The sequence below is a fragment of the Thunnus albacares genome, chromosome 12, assembly GCF_914725855.1.
Source record: "Thunnus albacares chromosome 12, fThuAlb1.1, whole genome shotgun sequence".
Lineage (NCBI taxonomy): Eukaryota > Metazoa > Chordata > Actinopteri > Scombriformes > Scombridae > Thunnus > Thunnus albacares.
This window is the reverse complement of record NC_058117.1, coordinates 8,630,458-8,651,344: the sequence shown is the minus strand read 5'-3', so window position 1 is coordinate 8,651,344 and position 20,887 is coordinate 8,630,458. Positions and strand designations below refer to the sequence as shown.

The 20,887-nt window shown below is 41.0% G+C and overlaps 1 protein-coding gene across 8 annotated transcripts in view; it reads left to right on the top strand.

Moving 5' to 3' along the window:
* tnk2b (tyrosine kinase, non-receptor, 2b) overlaps window positions 1–20,887 on the top strand; it is a 51,379-nt gene that overhangs the window by 14,239 nt on the left and 16,253 nt on the right. For 4 of the 8 annotated variants that reach the window (XM_044367730.1, XM_044367729.1, XM_044367726.1 and 1 more), the window contains exons 2-4: window positions 7–237; window positions 14,544–14,721; window positions 16,227–16,297. In XM_044367730.1, coding sequence (XP_044223665.1) covers window positions 157–237; window positions 14,544–14,721; window positions 16,227–16,297 — 330 coding nt within the window. In that variant the 5' untranslated portion in view covers window positions 7–156. Of the gene's footprint in view, window positions 1–6; window positions 238–10,360; window positions 11,353–14,543; window positions 14,722–16,226; window positions 16,298–20,887 lie in introns of those variants that run through there. The other 4 variants (XM_044367734.1, XM_044367732.1, XM_044367728.1 and 1 more) reach the window with 3 other exon arrangements.

Sequence of the window (20,887 nt, the reverse complement as noted above, 5' to 3'; positions counted from 1 at the left end):
TGACAGCACAAAGCTTGAAGTGGGCTGACTGACCGACCGACCGACTAAGCGTGCTCACTGGCTGCTGGCTGGCCATCCGACTGGAGCTGTGGCTATTTGAGGATTTTGAGGACGCGTAGCCCCGGGCAGGTACCGGCTGGGTGTCAGAGCCCCACCATGGGGGAGACGGCAGAATACCAGAGGCTGCAGGACACGTCAGAGTCTGACTACCAACGCCTGCCCAGCGATGACGAAGAGGTAGACCTATATAGTTTCCTTCATCATAGTGGTGATCCTGTCACACGGTGTTGGTCAAACATGGATGTTTGTATCAGACAGTATAAACAGTGAGCAGAAATTTCAACTGGTATTATGAATCCTGTCACAGGAAAATGAAATGGTGTGAGATGATGGCTCTGTTGTGTGGGTTTCTGAGGAAAGCATAATTTTAACTGAACAGAAAATGAATTTTACGTAGGAAAGAACATTTGGTTAATATTCAGAAGGAACGGTTTTCCTGTGACATTCATGACACTTATGTGTATTTTTTCCAGTGTGTTTTTGGGTTAGCTCCTGATTAAGTAGCAGGCAGGGAGGTACAGTATTATTTCAAGTAATTTATTCTGTAAAAAATTTGTCAAGACAGGCCTTTTTAGCGGATAACATTTTCACTTGTCACAGCAGGAAAAGCTCAGGTGTAAAATCAGTGAAGGCTGAATTCCATTTAGCTGCTTCAGTTTCAAGGTCCCGGTATTGTGCACGCTGGCTCACTTTCTCACTGTCGTGACTTATTGGGACAGTTGAGTAGAGCGGATCATTATATGATCATCATTGATGTAATTAGAAACACCTGTGCTTTTCCAGCTAGAGTCTGCTGTAAACAGGCCCGTTGGATTGTGCAAATACATTCTGTATCATAAATCTCATTCATCTGTCACACAGAACCAGCTCTTTTACACTCAATATGTCACCAGCACCCTCCTCAACCACCACGTACTCATGCACACCACACACAGCACTTTACACCCACACACAAGGCCAGCCCCTGTGTGCGCTGAGTTACTGAATGCAGAACCATGAGGCCATTGATGAAGAGCTGCCGAATGAGCCCGGTGACAGGCAGAGTAGGACATTTTATACCCTCCCACCTCTTCTGCAAAAGACCAAAGTCCTTTCGCAAACCCCCTAACGTACTGACAGGCCTGCTTTCTTGGTTTGAATGGAGCCAGCAATCTGGTTGTCACTACAAACCGATACAGACACACAATTTTTTTGACTTTTCACAATAATTATGCAGTATTTTTGAGGCAGACAGGACATTTGAGAGAGAGGGAGATGTACAAAAAGGTTCTCAGCTGGATATCTAAACATAAATGCATTATACCGTTAGGTCAGTGAGATGCCTTTTTTGCCTTAACTTATTGATGTGGTCAATATTGGCAAGAACATGTGCTGAATCTTGGAAGGTGTTTCTTTTGGTACGCACCAGACTGATAAATTTACTGAAGTATGTGTGTGTGTTTGTGTGTGTTGGTGATAAATAATTCTCATAGATTTGTAGTTTTGGGCTAGGCAGCAAAGTTTTTAGTGCTAACCAAAATGTGCTTGTTACACTGAGTATCAACAGCTGTGAAATACTAAAAGTTGTCTCCCAATGCTCACTCAGATTCATACTCTTCTTTACTTTAGACTGATTTAATCCTGAATTTTAACAGTTTTTTGTGTATTCTCTTCAGGCAAAGTTCTTGTACGGCTGCTTATTTTTAGAAAAACACGTTAGAGCTTTAGCTTTTTTGTTTTAATAATTGTTTTTGTATGGGTAGTGGTTGTGGAAACTCAAGTATTATATCAGCACTACTATCAAAATACTGTGAGCTGGGATTGACTCCAGCGCTCCGCAGCCCTGCCCTTGATAAGCGGGTATAGAAAAAAGATAAATGGATGAATGTGTAGATCTGTGCAACAGTTTTAATATCATGAATGTGGACTGTGTGTGTCCGGGGTCTGTGTGCTAGTTCAGCAGAGTTAAGCCGGTGGACACTGCAGCTGTCCTGGTCACTGGGGGCTGAATCAGATCAGAGTCCTTCTATACAGCTGCAGCTTTGTGCTGAATACAGCGGTTTTCTAGTTTTCACACACACACTACCCGAACACAGTGCACACAGCCCCATTAGAAACACAGAGAGAATGATGAGGATAGATGGACCAAGGCACTAAGAGAGAGATGAGGAGAGAAATTCAAAGAAGGAAAATGAGAATGGGGAGAGGTTAGACAGAAAATGAGGAGGACAGTCTTTTTCTTGTGACAAACTCCCTTCAAGTACACATTTCCCCTATGAAGCATGAGGAGATTAGTGAGCTAGCCATGCTACTGTGGTTCAACCACTGCCCTCCTCTGATAAATGTTGCATTGGTCCAGCAGCACTTTGCACATGGTGGATATTGCAATAATAAAAAGTCAGTTTGTCATGCTGTGGCACAAACTGTGCTGGAGTTTTGCTTCACACACTGTTGACTGTCTGTAGGTCAATCTGACATTTGACCGATATTTTTCGCTAACACCCTCCTTTCCCCTCTTAAACAGCTTTAGGGGATCAAAGAAGGGATGGCTTAGGATTGGTGTATTTTCAGGGTGGAGGTGACATTAGGAAGTGTTTGTGGGGGTTGTTTTGGTAGTCTGGCATTATGCATATTAGGCCAAGCGACCAAAACAACCTCTTGACAAAAGGGGACACATATGTTCTGTGTCGGCCTGGAAGCCGTCTGTTTGTATCCGAGGCTCTTTTCATTCCCACAGTCGGTTCTTCTCCGTGTTGACGCCCACCACCACATAACGCCTCTCCTCTCCTGACTCTCTGAATGATGAGGTGCTGTGGACGACGAAGGGATTTAAGGAGAACGGGAAAGCCAGACCTTGGCAGAGGGCTACTATCTGTGAGATCAGGAATGACGCATCTCTGTGTGTCTGTGCATGCAGGCATCCGTCATAGGCACCGTCTGTGCCTGTGTGTGTATAGATATTTTGCTTGCAGAGTTGTATGCGGGATTAATCATGTTTGTTCTACTACTCCCTCACTCTGCTCTGCCAGTTTTTGGCACCAGATACCAAACCACAGACTGATGTTTTGCCACCGAAAGGTTGCGACTTATTTTAGAAATGCACTGGCATCCACCCGTATCCACTAAGCTATCTTAATTCCCAATACCGCACGTCACCGTGAATCCAGACGATGTGAGTGCATGCCTCTGCTTGCCTGTGTGTGTGTGTACAGTGAGCATCATATTACAGAATGTGTGTGTGTTGCAGTGGCCAGACATAATGCAGACCTCACACAGTGCCTCATTCTTCGTAATCTCATTAGCCTCCAAGCCACTAATTTGATGTCAATTCATGATAATGCAATCTACACGGTCGGACGTTTAACTTGGGCTTTACAGTATTAGCATCCTTTCATGTTCCAACTGTACAGTCAGTGTGTTGTACGACTTTGTTTGTGTGCATGTACAAGAAAGAGAGAAGGAGATGAAGGCCAGCTGAACAGACCTACAGTAGCTGCTTCACTGAGTGAGTGTGAGGGACCAAGCAAGACAAGCACCAGCAACACACCATGTCCTTATTTAAGGGTTTTCATTTCAATGTCCAGGAGATACAAACCACTTTAACTTGAAAATGGACACATCAACAGGGCAGTTTCCTATGAAGTGATGTCCAAACTAGAAGTTGAGCTACAGGCATGGCATGAACAATGAGCAGAATTTTAACTGAAGTTTATAACTTCAGTTTTGAGCTTCCACATGAATCCTAATGAGTTGGTCCTGACCAAAAAGTCAATGTCTATGCTCACAGTCATATTGTAATTATCAAAAAGGACAGAAACTAAAGCAACCAACTCATACCTAACGATAGATAAAGTTAATATGATATATAAAATAATATGTCACTGTTGAACTTGTAAATGACATTTTTCAAATGTGTTTTGAATGACAGAACATTTGCTTTACAATCATCACTAATAACTTGCCCAGTGATTAACACCTAAATATATTACCACAGTTACCACATATGAATACACCATATGAATCAAAGCCAGTAGATAATAATTTGTTACATTGTTCTTTTGACTGGTTTAATCCACATTCTCTTCAGGAAACTACAGTGCTAAATAGTAGTCAACCAAAGCTAGTAATCCCCATCATGATGTTTGGTGCCACCTAGTGGTATTATAATGCAGCCGCAGGCTGACTTACTGACCATTAATCATATTGCTCTAATCTCCTTAGCGAGGAGGCAGCTGACAGCACTGTGACACATTCTTTCCACTGATTTGTAAACCTATAAGGCATCAATGTAAGTCAGATATCTGGTGCTCTACATACACTATATGTCAACCACTGCATTGTCACACATTCAGCTCTCTACTTCACTACACTCAATACCTTCTACTGTCACCACCACTTTTAATCCTTTTCCTCCTGCCAAGGATCTGTGTTATGGGATTGAAAAGTGTTGGCCAGTTTCATCTCTTTCTGCTGAGCCCATGCTCTGCATAAATACACACACACCTCTACAGCTGAGCATCAGTTGTTTCTCTTTTGGATTGTCCTTTTAAGCAAAGACTGGTTTTCTCTCAAGTGTTCAATGCAAGTATTCAGCTTGTAAATTCAGCAGTGCACTAGTACTAATAATCAGTTACTGGCGCCTTGTTCCACTGCTGATTCAAGGAATGTTGGCTATTTTATGTCATCTGTTTCATAGTCATGTGAGTTACATAACTGTTCCTATACTTAAACAAGCTATATTTTCCTATTTGTCATAGCAATAAAGTTGGCTTTACTGTGACCCATTCCTTCCTGAAGCACATCGGGATGGTTATAGTTGACTAATGTGCTCTCAGATCATGTGGACTTCAGGGAATTTTTATGCCATTAATGGAATAACTCACTTTAGGGAGTTGTTTTTCCAGACTCTGTGTGTGTGTGGGGGGGTTAGTGGGTGCAGAGAGAAAGAGAGAGGAGGGAAGGGTCTTTGTTTTTTTTTCCTCCTGTCCTGTCACATCCTGTGTGCTTAATGATTTAGACCCAGACTGATGACGTCACCTCTGCCCGTGAGTGACTGTGAGAATGAGACAGCTGATGAGGTCCAGAAGGAATCCAGACTTAAACTGTTAAAAGAGACTTTGGACCTTTGAGGAGGCCAACTATCACTACAACATACATACTGTACATTGTTAGAGAACTGTAGAAGTGTGTGTGTGTATGACGTCAGTGTTTGTGATTTATCTTATGAACCTTACAACCTTTTCTTCAGATGTGGATGACTCGAGTTTGATGTGATTGATTAGGAATTCAAACAGAGAAGGAAACACATCTGGGCTCTGATACTCTTGATAGGTGTTCAGCAGTATATTAACCACCACACTGAAGCAAAAATCTTGTAAAAATTCCACTCATCATGCACACATGCACATTTGTTTCAATTCAACTTAGTTCAACTTAGACTACTATCATGAAGCAGAGTAAAAGAGAAAAATTAAAGCAGTGTTATTTAGATACGAATATATAAAATGTTTTTGCATACACCCACATAAAACTCTATTTGCAGAAATCTTAAAGCACATCCAACCTACTTTGTCAGTGACTTGAATCAGAATACTTTATTGTAAATCGTATAACTTAAAAAAAATCACTGCTTTTGTTTTTGTGAATGCAGGCATGCAGACTAACATACCAACGTACTCATAAAGCCACAGTACACAGCACCACATGCTCCTCAAAAATTTCTGCTGTCCTGTTTTTAATTAAAGTCGGACACTTCATGACAACAACCCCCATTTTGATGTTCTCTTTCCTTCCCCTCCTTGACTCCTCTGTCTGCTCACCTCCCTTCCTTCCTCTAGTAAACAGAAAACTTCCTAATTAAAAGCAGAAGAGTGCTGCAGTGAATGAGAGCGAAGGATACAGAGGAAAAAGAGAACAGCCACGTCAAATGCTGTATAGATTGATTAACTAGCAAAGCACAGAGGGAAGCAGAGAGAGCAGAGAGAATAAACCTGTGAGATTAGAAAGCCAAAAGTTGAGTGTTTGAAGAGAGGCTGAATGAGAGGAGGCTTGCTGCTATTAAGGGTCTGAAAAGCAGCTGGTAAGGGTTTGTTTATAGTCAGCAGAGTGGGAGAGAGATAACATTTTTGGAGGATTAGAGGCAGGAAATAAAAGGCAGCACCAAATAAAGAAGAAAATGCAACCGGTTGGCCAGACCCTGGGGAGGGAGGGGAGACTGGGAGGGGGAGCAGAGTGAAAAAGAAGGGATTAATGAAGGAGTAAAGGATAGGGAGGAGAAAGGGTGAGGTTAAGACTTTTATGCTGCAGTGTAAGATGGAGTGCCAGTTTGGTAAAAGACAGGAAAGACGTCAGAGACAGAAATGCAGTGGGGAGTTGCCTGCACTGAGGTGGCCAGGACAGGTTTTGCTTAGATCATTCACTTGTAGCTGAAATTTAAAGCAGCTATAATTGATATTTTCATAATAAAAATGGACTGAATGACTATGAGTAATGTGAAAGGGGTAGCTTGTAATGATCAACTGAATTATCACCTCACTTTGTAGTTCCCCTCAGCTCTACTGAGCATTTTAGTGTCTTTTGTCTCATGTTTTGAGTTTCCTGCCTGAAACATTACTGTTTTGGTTCATTCTCATTGTTCTCATAGTGTCGTTTGTGGCTGCAGCAGGCAGCTATTTTCAGTGAAAAAGCTATAAAAAAACGATTGTAAACTACCCACCCGGCACCAGATGGCAGACAGACAAAGTTAGGATGAACAAGCTGGTGAACACAGAAAGTAAAACAAAGCTAAAAGGAGAGTGAACATTGGATTTATATTCCTCAGGGGGGCAGAAACATGTCTCCAAATGAATGCTAATTTTGCTTAATGTCTGCTTGATGTACAGTTTGCTAACTCATTGACAATATCAACTTAATAGATAATAGTATGTCAGTGTTTGGTTAACAATGTGTTTCTGCTGCCAGTCAATGATAAGTTTTTAATTATGTTTTGAAAGTAAATGCATAAACTGTATATTAATGAAGTGATTGTTTATGCAGCAGATAAGTGTCTTATATTGAAAATAACATTTAGGTACTTTAAAGATTTAGATTGCAGATGTGTTTGTAGCTTTTGAAGTATGACCTTTGGTTGGCAGATACTGTTACTGTATGTAATGCAGGGTTTGTCAGTAGCCGTGTTTCCATCAGCGTATTTTTATGTGCATTTTGTAGTATCGCATTAGAAAACGTTAATGGAAGTGGCAAAATTTGAAAGAACTTTTGAAAGAACCTTTTTTGAAAAAGAGTTAATGTGCTAAATGGGAGATGGAAACACCTTTGCTGAATAAGTTCTGACGTAGTGAACATTTAAGTCACAAGATTGATCAGCTGTTTCCGATGTCGGCGTCTTCCCAGATATTCCCATAACACACGAAGAAATGGCCAATACTAGCTGACATGAAAGAACAATTAGCTACAATTTGCTCAGTTCTTCTATTCTGTGTATTACAGCCATGCGTAATGTAGCCTATACCTCCAACTTCTGACAAAACTATGCTTTGTGTAGCCTAGTTTATTTGCTCCAAACCAATTGATGGAAACATGCTTAATCAGCATTTTCTTTTTTTTTTTTTTTCTTTTTTTGCAACATTTCAAAAGACACAAGTCGCTCTACCAAAGAATGTTAAGAAGTTAATGTTTTGGAATGGCCAAGTCAAAGTCCTGACCATAATCCTACTGAAATGTTGTGAAAGGACCTGAAGCAGGCAGTTCATGCAAAGAAGCCCACCAACATCCCTGAGTTGAGACTGTTCTGTAAGGAGGATTGGGCTAAAATTCCTCCTGATGTGCAGGGCTGATAAACAGTTGCCGGAAACATTTGGCGGAAGTTATTGCTGCAAAAGGGGGTCATACCAGTTATTGAAAGCAAAGGTTCACATACTTTGCCTCACACAAATATGTAAGATTGGATAATTTTCCTCAATAAATAAATGACGTTTAATGTTTTTGTCTCATTTCTTTAATTGGGTTGCCTTTATCTAGTTTTAGGACTTGCGTAAAAATCTGATCAAGTTTAAGGTCATATTTATGCAGAAATAGAGAAAATTCTAAAGGGTTCACAAACTTTCAAGCAGCACTGTATATATGAGGGGAGTTTACCCAGCATGGGCGTGTACACAAAAGTATACAAATGAAGTTGTCTACGTAGACTCAATGACGGCTAGTCTACCAATATATAAAGTGTACAATGATGAGTACGGGAACCAGAGTTGGTTATAAATCGTAGAGTACTGTGGTACACAGAATCTAAAAAGTGGAGTGAACAAGAGGCAGCATGCATGTAGACAACATCACCATAATCCAAAACACTTAAACAGGAAGCCTGCACCAGTTTTTTCCAGGTGATCATGTTAAAGCAAGCATTGTTTTGAAAATAAAAACCTATCCTTAGTTTCAGCTTCTTATCAAGATTTTCAATGTGTACTGTACTGAAAAAAGTATGTCATTCAACCAAATACTTATAAGATGACACCTTTTCAATTCAGTCCCCATTTAGAGTGTAGACATTAGTGTTATGTGAGGATTGGGAATGAATTTGGTTTTCTTTGCATTAGGAACTAACTTTAGCCCATGTAGTGAGACTTGAAGCTATGGAAATGCTATCTGAAGTTCAATGGCTTGGTTCAGAGAAGGGGCAACTAAGCACGCTACTGTGTCGTCTGCGTAAAGGTGCAATTTAACAGTTTGCAAGTCCTTTCCAATGTTGTTTATAAATATAGAAAATAAAATAGGAGCTAAAATTGAGCCCTGGGGGACACCCTTGGAAATCTCTAAAAAGTCTGATTGAAGACCATCTGTAAAAACACATTGTGTGTGCTCTGTAAGATAATTCCTGAACCATTTTATAGCTGTGTCCCCTATTCCAATATCACCTGATCTATTTAGCAATAGCTCATGGTCTACAGAGTTAAATGCTTTTGACAGATCAACAAATAAAGCAGCACAGTGTTGCTTTTTGTCCAGGGTATTGACAGTATCATTTAGTGCCAGAACAGTTGGGGTAACAGTGCTGTGCCCTGCTCTAAAACCTGACCGTATATCTGTTAGAATGTTGTAATCTGACAGAAATTGTTTCAGTTGTCAGTGTACTTTAACTTCCAACATTTTAGCAAGAATAGGGAGCTTGGAAATTGGACATTAATTGTTAAGATCTGAAGGATGTAAAATAATTTTGTGATTGAATTTTTCTGTAGATTGCAATTAAAGATGTATGCTATAGGCTTAGCAATAATTTCAGCTGCAACCTTTAATTGGAAGGGCCCTAGGTTGTCTGGTCCAGGGGACTTTTTTGGATCAGTAGCTTTAAGAGCAATGTAGATGTCCTCTTTTAAAATGGGTCTAAAAACAAAAGAGGCTTCTCATGAACCAACTCAAGGTCTCACAGTGCTGGAGTTAGAGCAATGAGAACCTGATTTAGACTCATTGAAAACACAGCCAGTTGATACAAAATGTTTATTAAAGAGCACAACTATATAATTTTCTTTTGTAATATCAACTTTTTCTCAAGTTTGTGAAAATATGTTCAGTGAGACCTGAAGAAGAGTTGGAACAGGACAGTGCTTTAATTTGCTTCCAGATTTTAGAGGGATTATTGACATTTTCTGACACAGTTTTTAGATAGTAATCTGATTGAGATTTTCTGGTCATGCTTCCGCATTTACTTCTTAAAGTTCTAAAAGCAGACCAGTCAGCAACAGAATTTGTGGCTCGAGCTTTGATCCATGAAACGTTTCTTTCTCTGATCATAAGAGCCAACTTTTCAGTGAACCAAGGATTTAGTCCTACCGCTAATCCTAAATTTCTTTAGAAGAGCTTGCTTATTACAAATTGCTGTAAAGGCATTGTGAAAATAAGCTTTTTCAACATCAGGTGTCAGACAAACATTATCCAAATTACATATCTGTCTATATCATGTACATATCTTATAAGACATATAGCAGAATTATCATCATCATAATTTCATCTCCCATAAAAAGTACCCATCTGAGTGAGATCCACAACAGTACAGTGACAGTGGTTCAGTGACAGTCGAACAAAAAACTCCAAAAGTGATTCTGCCCTACCATGGTGAATTTTAAGATAAGCAGGGAAGGGGATGAGGAGAGAGGCAGCAATGGAGAAGGGGAGGGGAAGGAGTGGTTTTGTGGTGGTTATGTGTGCGTGTGTGTGTGTGTTTGGAGGGTTGCATCACAGGAAACAAGCTCTCCATCCTGCAGTTGAATTTGACCCTTTGGCCCTGGATCAAATGCTCCTCCGGGCTGAATACCATGAAGCCTCTGTCCTCTGCACCACGCACTGCTCTGCACTGCACGGACCGTCTGACTGACTGCAAGAGGGGAGGAGGAAGGGAGGACAGAAGGATAGGGTGAGGAGTACAGAGAAAAGTACTGCAAGAGGAGGTAGGAAAAGGCGTACGTGGAGAAGAAAGTAGGAGAAGACAGTAGGAGACAAAACAATGGAGCAAGGATCGAGTTGGGACAGAGAAAGTCCTCTGAAACCACCCAGACACACATCTTGTTGCAGCCTAAAATGTGAAACCAGAGACACTCACTCACTCTGACTCCCACGTCTCTGCTGCCTGCCTGACTGGCGAGCGATTGAATCGGGGAGAAGTCGCACCTATTTTTAGCCCCACGCTCGATGGAAGGATGGAAATGCAAACAGACAGTAGCTGCACACGCAAATCTGAGAGAGACAGAGAGAGAGACAGTCTGTGTGAGAGAGCGAGTGAAAGGAAGGGAGGAAGGAGGAGTGACTTATTTGTGAAGTTCTGCAAGTTTAGATCACTGGCTCATTGCTGTCTGTGGAGAACACATGGCTGGACTGGACACAAGGCAGAGCTGGGAGGATTTCTCTGCCACAAACAGCAGCTCTTAATCGCTCTGCAGCATTTTCTCACATATTATATAACTGTTTGAATGCCTTCCTGAGGGAGCTGAAGCTAAAGAAGGGGCTTACAGGAGGATTGCCCCGCCATGGAATGTTGTAGATTTGCGTACAGGATCGTAGGAAGTTTTTCTTCCCACTCTCGGGTTCGGAGCTGTGGATCTGGATCCGAGGAGATTGCGCGCCTCTTAGAATTTTCTCAGAGACTGGGAACGTCAGACTGGGAGGACTGTGGCTCCGGTAAAGACGAGCAGCCACCTCTGGCCATTTAAACAAGCACACAGATTTTTTTTTGCACCTACACTCATCCAGACTAAGGAATTCAGGATGCGACGCTTTGACAAGCTGAAAAAGTCATTCCCCTTCCTGGCACACTTTCATGTATATCGAGTAAGTCTGGTGTCTACTCTGCTTGTCCAGTCTGGGATTTTTTTGTCTTTGGTAATATGACACAGATAGTTGTAGCTGTAGTCAGCATCATGTGGTTAACTCAGATGTTAGAATACAGCGTTTGTATCATGAATAAGGTATGGTGGAGGTCAGTGGTCGGTATGTGTGTGTGTGTGTGTGTGTGTGTGTGTGTATGTGTGTGTGCGTGTGTGTGGACCCTCCAGCTGGACCGAGGCGGTCCACTGGGAGGGTTGTTGTTATTGCAGCAGGATGTTGGAGCAGAACAGATCTGATACAGGACATGGCTTTGGCCAGGAGATGTGTGTGAGTGAGTGTGTGCGTGCATTTCTCTACCACCATGAGGAATGAGTTCAGGCCAGAGGCATTTCTCACCAGGGACATCATGTTGTTTCTCTGCATCTAAATTACTACATCGCTCCTTCCCTTCGGTCTCATTCTTTTCATTTCTGCCTTTCTTTCTCTGTTCTTCAGCAACAAGTGAAAACATTTTGGGATCTATTCTGAATTGAAAGTTAGTACACCAGGCTACGCTCCTTGTTTTTAATACTACTTCCTGTTTAATAAACATAAATTCATGGAAATGGGACTTCCTAGTATTTAGAGCCCTGATCCTGGACTTCTGGCCTTGGTTGGGATTCCTCAGAGTGCTGCCACAAGTCGCACCCAACAGTAGATCACAGCATTCCTCCTGCTGCCCTCACACCTCACCAATGTGCATCTTCCTCTTCATCTTATTAAAGGAGAATCCAAGATATGTTGTTATATAGCAACCAAGTACCTCAACCTGGTCTATTACTGGATATATGACAACTTATTTCCACGCAGCACCTGTCTCAAAAACGTACAGAATGTGTGATACATACGTCTGTTAAATAAGTTTTGTAAATCAGCGGGTTAGCAGAGAAATGTAATATGTGGGCTTGAGCACCTTGATTTTGACCCCTGATGCCTCAGATATGACACTGTCATGGAAAGAGGCCTGAGAGGAAGCTGACTTGCGTCTTTGGCACCGTCCAGTGAAATAACACTCACATGTTGACTGCCAGGGAAGATCAGACTCGGGGCTGCATTGTGGAGGATAAGCGGAGTAATAGTTCATGGTGTACATCCTGTATAAGAATATGTTGTACTAAATACAAAAATGCGTTTTTCATGTATGCAAAAACACAAAGAAAAATGTTGATTTGTTTAAATGCTTCCAGAGAAAACTTTAGCTTCACACTCTCACAGCGTTGAACTGCAGACCATATGAACATGCAACATTGGCACAGCTTAGCACTGTAGTGGACTTGCCAAACAGGCTGTTGTATCGTCTTTCTCAGGGTAAGGGTCAGGCATGATGCAGCAAAATGCAAAATATGAAAACGGATTCAAATGACTGCAGCTGTAGTTAATCCTAAAGCCACAGGCATTCAGTTCAGCCTGCGTCCTTCTACAGGCTCTTACAGCTTATAATAATATTTTTGGTTAAGTTATTGACCTGCTTGTGGTACTGTACCTACTTCAAACAAACCAGAGGATTTCTGTTCAAGCTAACATGAAAGAATGTTCTCACAGTACAAGTTCGAGCAGAAACAAACCCTGGCTATTTTCAGTTGACCTGTTAAAGCGCACTCCTGCTGAGTCGGAAAGCCAAAGCTGCACGTTCGGACACTGAAACAGAGATATCAGCCGACCCACTTTTATGTGCAATAGGATGAATTTGTATCAGGATACAGACATCTGGCATAACCATTGGGGATTGAGCCCTCCCAGCAGACTGGCCTCAGGCAGACCTCTCATCAGAAATTCATGGAAAATACAAAACTACTCACTTTGTTGAATCTTTCCTCTGAGAAGGCACGGTAGATACATATTCACATGAAAACTATATGACCTAACATTGGGTGTATATTTGTGTGTGTGTGTGTGTGTGTGAAAGAGAGATGTTCTTTTACTCTTTAGGTTGCAGCCATTAAGCAATAGGAAGTGACCTCTAAGCAAGTCCATTAAGATGTATAAATGACCAAGAGGAAGCTGTGACCTTGTGACACTTCCCTCTGGACCTTGCCTCAGCCAGCACAGGAAGTTCCTCATTCACATTCTAACTATTACTCAGTTGATTGACCCCTGCGCCCCAAAGCATCCACCCTAAAGGTCTCCCTATCAATCTTTGCAGATTTGGAATGTTTGTCATTTTTTGTGTTGATTCATTAGGTTTATGGGTTTCATTTTCCCATTGTTGGAATAATGTTGTAGACCAATATGAGCAGGTGTAATAAAAGAGCAGGCTAACTCTTGTAATGTAACTCCATCATCATGACTAATAGCCTTGTAAAGAAGCACATCAGGATTTATGCTGAAACTTTGCAAAATTTTGTGGTAGTTTCAGCTGGTTACATTAAGGAGACAGTGAAGGATGATGTTTTCAGCTGGGGTGTTGTGTTTTGACACTGATGATTGATGGTCTGACTCGATGTTGTATGGAGGGATGTTATGTACTGGGTATTGTGGTCAGACTGTGTAGGAGCCTCCCGTTTGTCTTCACTGACACCAGATGTGCATCATCCATCTCATGTTTCTCTGCCTGCTGTAAGACTATGATGTCTGCAGACCCAAATACCACCTTCTTTTTCCAGAGTATTTATTAATCTATTTTGATGTCATTTGAATGTTTTGAAGAAGATCAATTACTGTCATGGTGGTATAACACCACAATGATATAGGAGTTGTGTAATCAATACCTACCGGTAAATTTAAAGTTAAGTCAGTGTACAGTCATTTCTTGGCCAATTGACGAGCAGCTCATGTTATATTTGGCCCATTACCGTCTATGTCCTCCTTTATGTGATGTCAATTTGGGCGACTGTCAATGGTGTGTGTGTGTGTGTGTGTTGCGAAGGTGCGTGCATGTTTATGACTGGCCATATGTGTATGGTATTTGGACAGTGATGTAAATGTCTGAGCATCTAAGTAGGTATTTTACTGTGCAGTAAACAGTTACTACACAGCACACAGTGGCTCTGAGCTAAGTTGACCTGTTTTTACAGAAAATAGTCAGCACCAAAGAATGGTTTATTCAAAGTTACTTTTATACTTGCAGTGTTTTGGTCCAAGCATTGAGAAAACTGTTAAATGACTACTTTCAACTCAGTTTCCTGTATTCTGTGTCTGTTTGTTTTTTTTTGCAGAAACTGGGCAACAGCATGCAGTGTGAGGAAGGCACAGAATGGCTACTGGAGCTGCTGATGGAGGTGCAGCTGCAGCAGTACTTCCTGCGTATCCGAGATGATCTTAACGTCACACGTCTGTCACATTTCGACTATGTCAAGAACGAAGACCTGGAGAAGATTGGCATGGGTCGACCTGGTGAGAAACTGTGTGTGTGTGTGTGTGTATGTGTTTGTGAACGTGCACACAAGTTTTGTTGTGCTTAAGAAAAATATTAGTTTATTTGCACAATATGTGTTTTTATATATTTGTGCATCCAGTCTACTCAAAGGCCAAATTTTAGTTCATTTCTGCTGAGATCCTGAAAGGTGTCTGAGCCAAGACAACATCACATAATAGAGAACATATAAATGTGTTCAAATGAACTGGTAGCCTTACTGTTAAGTTTCTGACCTAGCTCCCTGGTAAGCTTGAAACATCTAATTATATTGTGATATTGCCTCTGGATCCAGGTAATAACCTTCCTTCCTCTATCCACTGGCTGCCTGCCCAGTCCAAATGTCCACTTACTCTCTTCTGCAGGCCTTTTCTTCCTCTTTCCTATTTGACCACATTAGCAATGTGGATTTAGGAATGGCAGGAACAGTCTGTCAGTTTTGTACAGACATCCATTGTCCTAAAAGGATAAATCCTAATAATAACTTTGATGATCTCCTAATTTTTCATGTATTGTCATCAGCAGGTCAAAAGTGTCCAGTACTTTGGTGTATGATCAGATAACTGTAAAAGATTACTGTACTTTGTGTCATGTTAGCAAATGTTATCATGTTAACACACTTAACTGTGATGGTGAACATGGTTGACATTATCATTGGGAGCATGTTAGCATGCTGATGTTATCATTTAGCTCAAGTGCAGCCTCACAGGGCCTCTACCATAACTAGGGACTAGGACTAGGGATTAATTATACGTTTTAGCATAATGAAAGCCAACTTTGATGAATAGTTTCCTGGCAATTTTCATTTTTCTTTTGTATGATTATATATATCCACATTCTCCATCTTATCTACATATATATAGCCTGAAGTATTACTTTTGTCAGTGATGACAGTGCTTCATTTGGCTCACTCTGAGAATAGCTGGAACAAATCCTCCATTACTAATACCCCTAATATCATTTTAAAGTCACAAGTGGTGATTAGGCACAATAGGAAGGGACACTAAAGTGCCAAGTCTTTTGCTTGTGGTGTGTGTGTGTGAACTGGATGGTAGCAGTAAATCCAGTTACTGAAGCCCTTAGGGCCTCGACTACAGAGCTGCTTAAGACTAATTACACCCGCTTCTTCTGCTCATATATTCCCTCACATCTCTCTCCTCCACACGGCCTCTTTAGTATTTTCTTCTTTTCTTTCATATCTCCAATCTCTGCTCGCATACAGTGCAGAATGAGTGTGTTCTCCCTCCTTTCCTCTCTCTCCCTCCCTGTCTTTTCTCTTTGTTCACATTATATCCAAACTGGGTGTGTCTTCTTTAGTTTATCCTGTCCTGCTCTTAGTTTTCTTCTTTAATTTGTGAGAAGGGTTTGCTAATTACATGCTAATTAATTTCTGTATAGTATTCCTCTTCTGTTACTCAAATCCTAACTGATCCTATAATGTAGGTTTTGACTGTGCTAACTTTTGTCTTTTGTTCTCTTGATAAAGGGCAGAGACGACTGTGGGAGGCTGTGAAGAGGAGGAAAGCCATGTGCAAGCGCAAGTCCTGGATGAGCAAGGTGGAGCATGACAGAGATAGACAGACACAACACACACACACACACACACACACACACACACACACTCACACACACATATAGAACTCATTTATTATGGTACATGGTATGCTTGACATTATGTCACCGCAGTGGCATCTCGTCTTTCAGTCTGTCTGTATGTGAACACAATAAGTCATGAACAATACATGATGGAAACATTTGCACTGCAGCTCCCCCTTGTACAGATGAAAAGCAATTTTCTGGAAACTGCTTCAACTCCTTTTATACTATCATGCCCATTCATCATGAAGCTACAACTAGCAGCCAGTTAGCTTAGGGGAAAATTCTAGCCTGGCTCTGTCCAAACGTCAAAAAAAAAGCACACTAACTCACATGTTATATCTTGTTTGATTAATCCAGAGTGTAAAAACTACACATTGTGGTTTTAAAAAGGAGCTATTGTGGACTATTTCTTGGCTGGGATCAATAACTTCCTGGAGTCTTGCAGCTGTAATAGTCTGGCACATACCCTCCATAAAACTATGAATTGTCATTTTATTACTTAACCTTTTAACATCCACCGGGTTGCCAGCGACCTGCTTAAGCCAGTTGTAAGCGGTAGCATCATACAGTAATGAGTCAAAGCAATTGGCACAATTTGGCCAATTGGAGATGATTGGAGAGGTTCGGGGACACCAGTGACACCACAAACTAAAAACTCCCTAGCTCCCATAAGATTAGACCTAGAGGTCTAGAATTTTAGACAGGTTGACAAGATGTAGAAGGTATAAGGTGTTCTGCATATAAATGGCATAAAGTATGTCTTAATTATTGTTATTCAAATATGACTCATTATAGACGAGGACCAAAAACACTTTTTTGAGCCTTATTTGAACTGATGTAGTTTTGTTTGTGTTTTAGCCACATGCTAAACAAACACTTTTCCAGAAACTAGAAGATGTCACTTGTCAAATGAAGCCTAATACATGCATCATGGCCTTACAGTTCTTCTGTTAAGCTTTTCCATTTTGGTATGCCAAATAGGCAAAAAGTATTTGTACAGATTAAAGTAACAAGATATAACTAGCTTGTTCCCCCTGTTTCCAGTCTTCGTGCTAAGCTAAGCTAACTGGCTGCTGGTTGTAGCTTTATATTAATAAACAGATATGAGAGTGGTATCAGTCTCCTCCTTTAACAGCCTTCCCAGAATGTTTAATAATTCCTTTAACATATTTACTAAAATTCTGCCTTCTCCATGATGACATCTATTAATATGATGCTAGTTTGTTACGTCATAACTCATAGGATAACCATCCGCCATCTTACCTGGGTATTGTTTACAATCGCCACATATGGACAGCAACTATGGTTGTTGACTGTGCAGCACCTAATTGCTTTACTAAAAGGACCAAAGAGACCAGGGAGGCTGGCATCATTTTTCACACGTCAACTACCACTACTACAAAAAGTTAGCGAATTAGCTACCAAGTAACAGACCAGTTTAATTCTTAAGTCAAAGTTACTGCTGATTGCTAGCTTTCAACAGCATTGATCTGTTAGCGAAACAGATAAGCTATAACCAGCAAACATTGTTTAATATTAGCTACGTGTGTGTGTCAGCAAGAGGGAGACAATTTATGACATGAATAAATATATTAATATATTACAGTAGGTGTGTTTTGATTGACTGAAAGCGTGATTTGTTCTCTTTGAACTATAATTATCAAAATTTCTACCCAAATCTTTGTTTTGTTTTTTTAATTAATTCCAGACAGGCACAGTTGTCTTACACTCATTACTTTGAATAAAAAACAGTATTGGTGTATTGGTAGAAAAATACAAGGATTATAAAAACAACATAAGCCTCTTGCACCACAGGTTCCAACTACAGCAAGTTTAAAACTGGACCCAGGTAAGATGGCTGCCATAGGGTGCCATCCCAGAATTGCAAGTCATTATGACACATCACATCTAGTTCTTTATATCTACAGTTCAAATAATATTTAGGCGTTCCTTGTTTGGGTGATTTATTTTATTAATGCTACAGAGTGTGCACGAGTGAAGGCCTATGGTGATTATGGCGGATGTGATTCCTCAATTGGTTTTGTGGCTTTTTTTTCTTTCTTTTTTAAATAAAAAAATGTGTGCGAGTGCGTTTTCAGTAAACATTCCTCCAGAGAACAGAACAGCTTGACCCTTCACATGAGAATGAGCACGTCCACATTCAGACACAGACAAAAGTCAAGTCATGAGAGTTGGTGACAAACAGATTCAGAGCATGCTGCATTCACAGAAATGTTGTCTCATGAAGCATAAAGTTTCCATTTAAAGAGGCAGAACCAAGTATGACCGTCACTTCTTCCCCTTGTAATATACTAAAGGCTGAAAGACAAATGAAACTGATTAAAAGGTACATTAGACACATACTCACACAAACACTGATACACCTACACACATCAAGGCTCAGAGGAATGAAGTGTGTGAAGAAATACTATGTGTGTGTGTGTATATTTGTATGTGTGTGTCTGTGTGTGTTGCCTGCTCTCAGTGGAAGCCCAGAGGAGGGTGCTTGCTGTCTATAATTACACCTGTCTGTTTCCGCCTCTGGCACCGTCCTCAGCTAGAGTAATCTGCTTCCTCAGCCCCCATGTGCGCGCATGACTCTGTGTGTGTACGTCTGTGCGTGCTGCTCTGCCATCATCAGAATCTTTTGAATGTCGAGCCTCCTATTTGAAAACCGCTTACCACCAAGACAAGCACACACACACACACACACACATACGTGCACAGTAACCGCAGAGATGTGGTGTTTTTAAAAAGGTCTGCAGCATTATGTCATGTCTGGTCCAATGTGAATGTGAAACCGCACACCGCTTGCTACTGTTTATATCTGGCCAGTCAAATATGTTTGGCACTGGGGATTCATTGACACCTTTTTTTTCACTGACGATACCGTTTCTGAGTACTGACATTTGTTTATCACCCAATAACTAGTCCACATTAGTTTCATTCACTTTATTGGACAAACATTAACTCACCGTATTTCCTCAAATAGTGGCCGGAGCTTTTATTTACCTCAACTGTAGAGGGCACCAGACCTTTATTTGAGGCAGGCTTGTATTAGAGAGAGGCCTTTATTTCTAATTCCCTGTTTGTTTTGTATATTTGCGCATATTTTAGTATGAAGCCTCCTTGTTTTCTGATCTGCTTCCATTTGCTCTGTTAAATTTTTGTTACTGCATTACCGGTAATCCACCTGGCCTACTCTGACATGCGGACCACCCCCCAACCATTATCAGCAACCAGGCTTTTATCTGACTACCTTACTACCTGTCTTTTATTTGAGGAAAAAATTAATTGATGTTTGATATTACTGTTTTGGGAAATTATATTTGATTATCTTACCTTATAATAAATTACCTCCAGCATCTGACAGCAGCACCAGTTTCTGTGCATTCCTATTTTGGTAAACAGTCTTATTTAGAGCCTCTAAACAAAGCTTTCCCTTAATGGCTCTGCACAGGACACACATTGTATGAGTTCAGATTTAGGGGAATGGAAAAGTCTTATAGACTCACACAAACACGCACACATACACACAGAAATATTCAGGTCACTTAATCTAATAGTGCATCCTAATGAGTACTTCCTAACAGCTAAGTAATTCCTGCTGTGTTGTCAGCACTTCAGCCAAGAGGCAGGAAATTTCTCTTTCTCTCTCTCTACTAATGATAAGTGTGTGTGTGTGCGCGCGCTCATGTTGGTACATATGCATAGTCGCTTACTGACTGCACAGCCATTAGTTTTTGTTGAAAACGTTCCACCATATGTGTTGAGCATTCATTATTCAACACATATAACATTAGCATTAGTGTGCACATAAGAGCTTGTGCCTATAGTTATGCTTTGAAGTGGATTTGTGTGTGTGTGTGTATGTGTGTTGCTGGTGGGGGTAATGGGGCTGCTCCAGGGCCAGATAAGAGCCTGGGGATCACCGTGTGATGGTGATGGTTCCTCATGTGAAAATGGTCCGACTGATGGGCGCTGGCCAGAATTGGACTCTACATTCCAACCTCACACTCCCACAGATACACACACACACACGGTGTATGTGAATTCAAATGGGTGGAAGGTGAAAGCAGGAAGGAGATAGGATGAAGAGGCTCACTGTTTGATGAAGGATGACTTTAGCTTCTGCTTCAAGGTGTTTCAGCACTTACAGTACATGTAGTGGTGCAGTAGGTATGTAGAGGGCCCTGTCAAAGCTTAAGTGTCCTATTCCAGTGTAATTTCAAAATAATTTAAGAACAGTACAAATATGAGCTACATACACAGAGGTGCAAATCAACAATCAACTGGAAAAACAACACAGATGCTCTCCTCAAGAAAGGACAGAGCAGACTGTTCTTCCTCCTTTTAATGTGTTTAACAAGCAACTGAGGATGTTTTACCAGTCTGTGGTAGCGACCGCACTGTTCTTTGCAGTTGTGTACTGGGGAGGAGGCATCAAGGCTGGTGTTGCCAGCAAACTTAATAAGTTGGTCAGGAGAGCCAAATCTGTGGTTGGGCAGGAACTGGACAGACTGGAGACAGTGGCAGAGAGTACGATGA